The 9,948-nt window shown below is 38.0% G+C and overlaps 1 protein-coding gene across 6 annotated transcripts in view; it reads right to left on the bottom strand.

The window, feature by feature from the left end:
• Positions 1-9,948, bottom strand: part of NOVA1 (NOVA alternative splicing regulator 1) — a 146,520-nt gene that overhangs the window by 7,219 nt on the left and 129,353 nt on the right. For 4 of the 6 annotated variants that reach the window (XM_083508700.1, XM_083508702.1, XM_083508703.1 and 1 more), the window contains one exon: positions 1-63. This exon is cut by the window's left edge and continues 3,028 nt beyond it. The exons of the other annotated variants lie outside the window; for them this stretch is intronic. In XM_083508700.1, coding sequence (XP_083364826.1) covers positions 1-63 — 63 coding nt within the window. The remainder of the gene's footprint in view (positions 64-9,948) is intronic. 6 annotated transcript variants of the gene reach the window in all.

Genomic DNA, 9,948 nt, shown 5'->3' with positions numbered 1-9,948 from the left:
GACTGTAGCACCTCCCTTCCCTATTATCAGACCTGCTGTGCTGTTGGGAACTATAATCTTTACCTGTAATTAAACAAAAAAATATGAATAATACTACTGCTTTGCACATTCAACATACTTAATATATTTTGCTACCTGAAACAGGCAGAAGAACTGAAGCAGACATAAGACAGAATTAGGAAGCAAGTCATGTTCAACAAGTTTTTATATATATTCTGAGATAAGGTAGAATGGATTCTGAAAGAATTTTGGCATCACAGAAAAGGAAAACCCTTTAACTATTGAGTGAAATATTTAGACAAATCAACATATTATTAGGAAAATATTGATATTTCCCCCATCTTCTCATTTGCAGTATCCTTCCTTCATATTTGAGTTGATCAAACAACATCTGTGATGGCATCTGCTTCAAATATACCTTTGGTAATATATACATATATTAAATAAAACAGACAAGAATATACATTCTAAATCTGACTATTCAAATAAATAGCTTAATAAACCCCTAAAGACTTTAATTGGCAAAGCAAGGCATCCATGTGGGGAAAGTGGCAGGACAATTCCTCTAATCTAGTAAATATCTCATTCTCATATATATATATATATATATATATATATATATATATATATGAGAATGAGATATTTACTAGATTAGAGGAATTGTCCTGCCACTTTCCCCACATGAGGAAAAATTCATGAGTCTGTTTGAAGAAAAAATAGTGAATTATGTAATTTCTCATGTTTTATTACGGTTGCAGGAATATTTTTATACGGGTTTCACCAATGAACTTTTTACTCCCAGAACTGAAGTTGTTTCCAGTGACAGAATTTCACTGATTTCAGTATTTCACTTCAGTAACAAATATCTAAAACACACATTTTATGTACATTTGCTTGGAAGTAAGTCCCATTCAACACAGTGGGGATTTACTTCTGTATAAATCTGCAGAGGATTGAGCTGCAAATGTCATACTTTTTTTTTTAATTCAGCAAGGGATTTAGATACTTGGCTGGATCCAGCGTACCTTCCTGCAAAAGGTCCTCCATTGCAGAAAGGTTTTTTCTCCAAGAAAGGAAGCTTCTCTGGGTTCAAACTGCTACTTTTAATTGATTATTTCTGACTGGCTGAATAAAACATAGCAATTTTAAAAATATCACTTTCTACTATTTTCTACACAACACACTATATACTGATATATGGCCACTATCTTAAGTTATTGCATCTCAGACTGATTAATAACAGTGAGCAACTACTAAATATGTAAATAAAGTTATTTTAATAATATCCACTACAGTTACTCATAAATAATAATCTATGACATTGCAATCCTACAAATGTTGACTCAGAAGCCCCACTGTGTTCCCAGATAAATTACAGTACTGCACCCTATATTAACCATAGCCAACTGGTTTCAAACGGATTTAGCCACAACCTAATTCGATTAGGAATACAAATATTTCCATTATGAAGCTAGTTATTCAGCTTATTTTTTTGATAATTCTTGCTCTGTTCTATAACCTCATTCTATGGATTTCTCTCCATCATTGAAAATATGAGACTATTTTTTTCCACAGTAATCTACTACTGTCACACTTATAAATGGCTTATACTTTGCAATTTACCACACTGGAATGCCCCCATCCACCTTAAATTAACTTGAAGCAGTAGTTTCTAGATTAAAACAAAATAAAATATCCAAATGCTCTGAGCATGAATAAAAATGCCAGATGTCAAGCTTAGCAAATATTGACAATATAAGGATATATACTCAGTCCAGACACAATTATCTACATCCATCTATTGATTTCTATATGTGGATCAGGTTTCCTACTTTCAGAAAAGCTGACTAAAGTGGTAAACTTCACATATTCCGTGAACAGCAGTGCACATCAAACACAACTATTCACAAATGTGTTCCTACTATGTGCAGACTAACAAAAGGTTTTCCTTTTGGAGCTTTAGGAGTGAAAGCATTTCGCCCGAGAATTAAGAATTATTGGTGATAAAAGGTTTTCACATGAAAGCTGGAGTTAGCTTGTTTTCTGCTTCTCCAGAGGGTAGGACCAGAAGCAAAGGCTTCAAATTACAAGAAAAGTGTTTTCGACTAAATATTGTGAATAACTTTTTGATGGCAAGAGCTGTTCGACATTGGAACTCACTACCTCAAAAGGTGGTGGACTCTCCTTCATTGGAAAGGCACCTAGAAGGTGCCTGGTGCCAAGAAGGCTGGACGCCTTTGCAAGCTGTTGGGCAAGAGAGGTAGAGCAGGAAAATTCCCTGTACCGATTGGTGCATTTCTAAGGTGGTGAAAGTGAGTGGGCAGGACTTGATTTAAGGGACAATCTGCCTTCCCTCCAGCCTCTCCATTTGCAGCAGCACCCTCCCTGTCTCCCAGTGTGCTTCGGGGTCACCACTAGGGGGACACGTAGGAACTTTTCCCAATCTGCATTTGGGATCACAGATTGGGTTTGTGCCTACTTCATACTGAATAGCAGGACAGAGTGCTAGATGGTATTATTATTATTATTATTATTATTATTATTATTATTATTATTATTATTAAAGTTATAAACCGCCTTATACCCGGAGATCTCAGGGTGTTGTTTAAATAGGTTAATCTTTTTGATTGGATCACTTTTGGCAGTTCAGGTGCAGGAAAAGAAATAGTTTGGTTTAGCCTGGTGATGCCCTTTGGGCACCTTTCAGGTGACGGGTCGGCTCTGAGGCCCACTTCTGGGACTCCACGATTCAGAGGGTGAGATAGGGGCCTCCTTTGAGGCCAAACTCTCTCATCGACCTGGGGTTCTGCGTTCCAGGGGGCTGGAGATGAGATAAGGCCTCCCTTCTCACCTTCAGGGTGTAGCCGGGAATTGGGGCAGGCTAAGAAGCCATGCCTCAATTCCTTAGGCAAGGGCGGGTTGCCCAATGGCTACAGTTATACAGCTAAGTTAGTTCCCCCTCCGCTGATTTCAATTTAAGATCTAAATAAAAGTGGCTCAGTTCAACCCCACCTTATGTGTCTGCCTCATTATTTGCCTATCAGGGCACAATGTTACCACTGCCAGTTTTCTTGCTTAAAATGTTTGCATAACCCCCCTCCCCCAAAGCTCTAGACTTTGAAGTGATATAAACATGTAATTAAAGAAAAATACTTTCTCTAGACAACCTCTATAGCTTGTCTTTATTTTGTAGTAACCTTGAAAAGAAGAGGCTATTGAGCCTGCACAATATATCTATATCTATGTAACTGCACATACATCATTTCCTAATATGCACTGCACATTATGCACATTTGTCCTATCCTTCCTGGTATAATAAACATGCTTTGAATAGAGAAGAGGAAAACCTACGTCGATACATACTTTTAATACCATTCCAATTTTTCATTTGTTTTTATTTTGTAGTCTAAAAGCATTATGTACTTCACACATTAATGTTTCATAGAGTTCAAATTACATTTGCAGGAACAATTGATGTATTCTGAATAGCTTCATTTATGTGTTTCAATTCTGTCTAATAATAAATGTGATTGTCTGCTCACTGAATTATACAATATACAATCCAATATACAAAATGGATACACATTTGGGTTACAAAACATCAATAGGAAGGTATAGAAGATCTCAATATATCTTCAAACTAGGTAGCAATCCTAGACATTGAAATTAATAAAAGACATGCATAGGATTGTGCTGGAAATCATTAAACAGTAAGTTTTGGCAAATGCAGGTAAATCTGTGTAGATTTAATGGCATTCTATCTAATAGTATTCAATTAGTTCACTTTTTAAAATTCCTAGAACACTTTTAGAAAACTGGATTAAATTTCCACCTACCCAAGTATGTGTACAGTGTGTGTGTTTGTGTGTGCTACTGCTCTTATCTCTCAAAGTAGTAGAGACAGGTTTGGTGGAGAAGTTGGCTAGACCAGGACTCAGTTCCAGGTCTCACGAGGTCAGACAAATAGGCTTGAGACATGGTGTAAGTAAACAACCTCACCGGTCCTGGACAGTATCTGTGGTGAGCTATGATAGACATCCTACTTCAGGCTTTGCAGAATGAGCTGGTTGTCCATGGGGATGGATGGGAAATTGACATTTTTTTGCCTCTCATTCTCTGATTGAAAGAGGAATTGTTTTGGGGTACTATGCACCACCAGATACGGCGGTACATGTTTCAGGTTTGGTCAACTTCGCTTCATTTCTGAAAGATAACGAGGTGACGATTGGCAGGTTCCGTGTAGGTGCACGAGAGAGAAGAATGTAAATGAAATGCGTGAGAATTTCTGATGCAACCTGAATGGAGAAGAGTGGGATATTTAAAACAGCATGTCAAAGTTCACAAGCTCAATGTGACCTGGGAGAGGGGGCACAATTGGAAAAAGTGGACTCACTGACCTTCCTCCAACCCTTCTAAATGTATTAGTGGTAATAATAGCGTTATTAAAATACGTAGGAAATGGTGATGATAATGCATGCAGAACCTCTTTAGGAGACCTTTAATGTGGACTACTAAGCCAATATTTGGAGCCACAGTTGAGTCACCCAGTCAAGGTAGTTACCGAGTCACATTGGTAGTTGGGATAGCTAGACTGAGGACCAACAGGCTGGCGGCTATATAAAGTTGCAAATTAGCATTTGTAATTGATAAAGATTATAATGCTATTTGAATCCATATTTGGGACTCATGGGTAGGATTCAACATTCTGTTATATATTTTACACCCCAAAGACTTATACTAATAGTATTTAATTAAACTTTCCCTAGGCAACAGACTGTTACTCTGAGACCCATCATCTCCTGCAGCCACTATCTGAATGAATGCTTCAGCAGAAGCTTTTCCAACAAAAACTAAGGAAGAATTAATAGAAAATGATCTCATATCACATGACTTCCTTGGACACAAGCTGAATCTTTAGAGAGCTCAATCCATTAGCTTTATGGCTGCTGTGTGGCACCAGTGGCACAAAGTATTTCTAAAAGATATGCTCTAGTTCAACCAAAAGTAATTGAGTTGAATAGAGAGATTACAGTGTAGAATTATATGGCCTATGTTTATCCAAGAAGATGATTTAAAATGGTACTTATTGGCTATTAAAACCTGTTGCTCCATGACTAAAACTAAGGGGGATATAAAATCTTTCAAAACACTGGGGGGTTTTTTTTGTTTTGTTTAAATACATCCTGATCATCTCTGAACATGTAGAGGAGCAAACAGCCTGATTTATTCATGTATGTCTACGTCTACATATGGATAACATTTTAGAAATTTAAAATATTGCTACCCAAAATGATACAAAAAATAAATTACAGTGGTACTTAGGCTGGTGATCTTTGAATACACAGTTCCTATTGCCTTCGTCTGGAAAGGCACAAAATGAATATTTCTGGTTTTCACTGATTAATGTTGAAGTCTTTATACCCGGGAGAAAATTCAAAATCATATTATATAATGTTAATATGAAATTAATAGCAAATAATTTGGCTGTTCATTTGGTTGTGTAGAAAAGATGCATAACTGCTTCAGATATTTGAAAATAGAAGGTAGACTATGCAGCTTCTAGAAGCATAGTATGTCTAGAAAATATTGATTCAGACTCAGAGACTTGCTTGTGAATTAATTAAGCTCTTTCCCCAGGTTACATTGAACCCATGGAGAGAGAAGGAAGACTGCAGACATCAGGGGCAGCAACTAGTAAACTATGGTTAACAGCACTGGTACAAGCCATTATTAAGCCATGGTGTGAAGCTGGTTTAAGAATGACTTCCTGGTTTGTTTGCTCACATGTGTTAAGAAGCACAGTGAAAAGGCTTGTTCATATCTTAGGATATTAAACCACCTTAAAAGCTTATTTTAAAACCATCTTAAAAGATTATGGAAGCACAATAGATCCCTACAGATCACTAAGAACCTGTAGCCCCAAACTCACCTTAAAAGATTCTTTTGGTTTAATCCAATGTTTTGTGACTGGAAGGAGCCTCACACAATGGATATTTCCTTCTCCCTCCTGCCCTAAGCTTCTTTGTACCCCTGAAAAACTTCTCCAGAAGACACTGCTTTGCCTTTTAGAACAGTGGTTCCCAATTGGTGGTCCATAGTCCATGGACCCCAGGAGATCTGTGTAACCCGCCCAGGGGTCCGTGGTGCCATTCACATCACAAAAACTACCATAGAGATATTAACATTTACAAAGTAGGAGGTCCGTAGCTTGGCTTTTGAAAAACAGGGGGTCTACAGTACTTAGGTAATAGGGAACCACAGTTTTAGAGTTTTGTGTCAGTTGATCAGATTGTATTTTTATATGTATCTTTATAACATCAGAGAATGATGCATTTAGCATATTAATAGGTATATATCAACCTATTTCTTATTTTCCTCTGGTGTAGAGCCAGTGTGGTGTAATGGTTAAGAGCGAGACTCGTAATCTGGTGAACTGGGTTCGATTCCCCGCTCCTCCACATGCAGCTGCTGGGTGACCCTGGGCTAGTCACACTTCTTTGAAGTCTCTCAGCCTCACTCACCTCACAGAGTGTTTGTTGTGGGGGAGGAAGGGAAAGGAGAATGTTAGCCGCTTTGAGACTCCTTCAGGTAGTGATAAAGCGGGATATCAAATCCAATCTCTTCTTAAGGCCAGAAACTATTTGAATATATAAATTCCGAGTCGCTGAGTCACTACTGCAATCTTTTTCCTAATATGAAATATGTTTGTGTCTTTAAATTATTCTAATCTTTGTTTAAGTTGTTGTTCATGTGCTTATAATCAGAATTCTCATCCTACATCTACAAAATGAACTTGAACCCCCTTGAGAAATTACACAATGTTTCTATGGTTTCCACATCCTCTGTTTTAAAATTAGCAGCAAGTTTGGGCAATACTGATTTCTTCAAATGAATCATCTAGAAAACAAAGAAATTTGGTTAACAATTATGTATCCTAAACTGATGAAGGGTTTTTATGACTAGTTCTACAAAGAGAATTCCATGCACCCTTAGTTTGGGTGACTATTAAGCTTTTCAAAAACACCTAAGAATATGAAGGTAGTAATGAGGAACCTGTGGACCTTCAGATATTGCTGGACTCCCAATTCCTGTCAGCTCCAGCCAGCATGTCCAATGGTCAGGTATAATGGGATCTGTAGTCCAAGAACATTAGAGAGCCAAATGTTCCCTATTGTGGTAGTAAAGCAATTTAGCGGGGGGGGGGGGGGGATGTGGTTAGGCATTGATACCTCTAGGGTATTTCCCTGGGGATAAGCTGAGATAAAATAATGTATCATAGAATAATCACTGATTGCTGGTCTGTCATTGACCCTATATCCAACAGAGACGCCTAGGGGAAAACCGAGAAAGAATCACCACTAAAATGTATCTGGCTTTACTAAGGTTGCCTGGGAAAACACTTCATTATGGAAGCACGATGGACCCCTATAGATCACTAAGAACCTGTAGCCCCAAACTGTCCTTAAAAAAAAAGGCAAGTTATTTATCTAACATTCACAAGAATCTAAGAATTTTCAGACTGGGTTCTTTGCTTAACTTCCCTGTACACCATTTCCTCATACTAGCCACCATAGAAACAATATGTGAGCATATTGGAATGAATTACAAAAAAGGATAAGCTATGTTACCAAAGTGACTGTAGCTGTCAAAAAGCAAGTACCTAGTGCTTGCTTCCCTCATTGCTATGGTAATATGTGGAAACTGATCACATGTAGATGCCCTGATCATGTTGTTCATTTCCACACCAGAACAAACCCTCTCAATTTGTCCGCTTACAATGTCGTGGGAAAGAAAGATGCAGTCAGGATGTTTCACATGTTCCAAGCTTCACAGATTACTGATGTGGTGTGGTAATCTAATCTTACCAAGCAGGTCTTTTGGTGGGTTTTCAAGTTATTTAAGATCAGGGTGTAAGGATAAATTCTTATGCACTCTTAATTGGAAATGTATTTCCATTGAAATCAATAGAACATTAAAAAAGAAAGAAAACAGAGTAAGATTGCATACTCACACATATTTATGTGGCCCCCTTTTCTTAGAAATTTGAGTGATTCATATTCTTAAAAATATTTTATTCTTATTTCCCTATGAATGGGGCATTAAGACAGAGATATATCAATGAAATGATTCTGCAAATGATAACATGCATTCTGAGTCTTAGATTTTGCAAAGCTACCATATATAACAAGTTAATGCATGCCATTAATGAATATAGAATGAATGTGGAATTAAAAATTCAACATGCAATCTAAGAAGAATGCTGCTATAACTCTGGTTTAGAGATTAGAAATGGACTCACAGGGAAGAATTATATCAGTTGTATTGGAATCAGGTTTAGGAATAGCTTAGGAAATGCTTTATAGCCTACTTACATTTTTTTATTTTAATAAGTTTGTCACAAACAATGTTAAATTTCATTAAATCATGCTAAAGCTGCAATCCCTTACCTGTCAATAAATCCCACTAAATTCAGTGGGACTTGCCTCTAGCAAGGCATGTAGAGCATTGCATTATAAGCTTACAACCCTATGAATACTTTCTTGGGTGTAAGTGACATTGAATTCAGCAGGACTTCTTACACGTATTCCCCAACCCTTCCTGCAAGGCATACAGTGCAGATAACATATAATTCCTGCATGTTTTCCTGTCTGGACAGCTTTCAGAAGCCAGCCCTCCAAAATCGACATTTACAGCTCAAACTTATTGCTTGAATGTTTGTTTAAACCTAAACACCAGGTTGGGACCTGGGAAGGGGAAGGGGGCTTTAATCCTTTGTGCCTTGCTGCAGTCTGGATCTGAAGGCCCCTAGCCCTAATAGACCTGTTACAATATTTGCATTGGAAGAAAAGCTTGCACTTACACCAATGCAATTCCAGTTAAAAATGAAACTTTTCTTTCAGTGTTAATAGCAGGCACTGGAGGCTTGCTCTGAATCAGAAACATAATGTGGCTGGGTGGGTCGGGAAGGAAAATGATCCTGCATTTGTTAAAAAAAGTATTACCATGATTAATAATTGAATTAATGGCATGTTGTCCAGTTTGTGCCTAAGTCCTATCTATTTGCTAGTTTACGGGGAGCCAAGTGTGATGCCCTCCAGTTGTTGTTATACACTGACTCCCAACATCTCTGGCCACTGTTCCTGTTGACTTGTGATGGGAGTTGGAGCCAAACATGGGGAGGGCACCACATACCCCTGTACTAATTATAACCCTTTTGAAAATGCAACAATTTAACTGCGTATTTGATTCCAATATTATTTTATGAACTTTGCTTTAAAACAGCTAACATTTTTCAACAAGTGGAAACAGAAACCAATGACTGATGTTGGATTGCTTTTCAACTAAATTTAACAAGAAGGTTGTAAAAAATGAAAATGCTCTTGTTGGTCAGAATGGTTGGATGCCAGTGAAAAGTATGAATAGCTCAAAGTAGGGCTGCTGTATTTCAAGAGCTAAAAATCAAAAAGTTGTTGAGCTTTTCTAGGGCAATTGCACAATAGCACTGACCCCGAGCCTCCCACACCAGAGTCCAAGCCTGAAACAAGCCTAGGGTGCCGAAGCCAGAACCAGAGCCCAGGTTGCCCATGCCAGAGCCAGAGCCAGAGCTTGAGCCCAAGTCACCCGGGCCCAAACCAGAACTGCCTACAAACATTTTTTTAATTATTTTTAAAAGACCAAAATCCAGGACGTTTGCTTTAAAACATAAAATTCCCACCAGATGGGCATGTAGGACCCCAAAAAGAGGGCATGCCTGGGAATGCCTGGTAGTATGGCAACCCTACCTAAAAGGGAAGAGGTTCCTTTTACACGTGAAATTGCCAAAGCTGTAATGAGGCTATAAACAACAACAACAACAACAACAACAACAACAACATTGCTTGGATCAGAATCATAGGACAACTGAGCAGATGATTCCTGTTGGTGTGGCCTGTTCAGCAGAAATGCAAC

Source organism: Podarcis liolepis (assembly GCF_965112155.1).
Source record: "Podarcis liolepis genome assembly, chromosome: 1".
In the NCBI taxonomy this organism is placed as follows: Eukaryota; Metazoa; Chordata; class Lepidosauria; order Squamata; family Lacertidae; genus Podarcis; species Podarcis liolepis.
The sequence above is the reverse complement of the archived record's forward strand: the minus strand, read 5'-3'. Positions and strand labels throughout refer to the sequence as shown.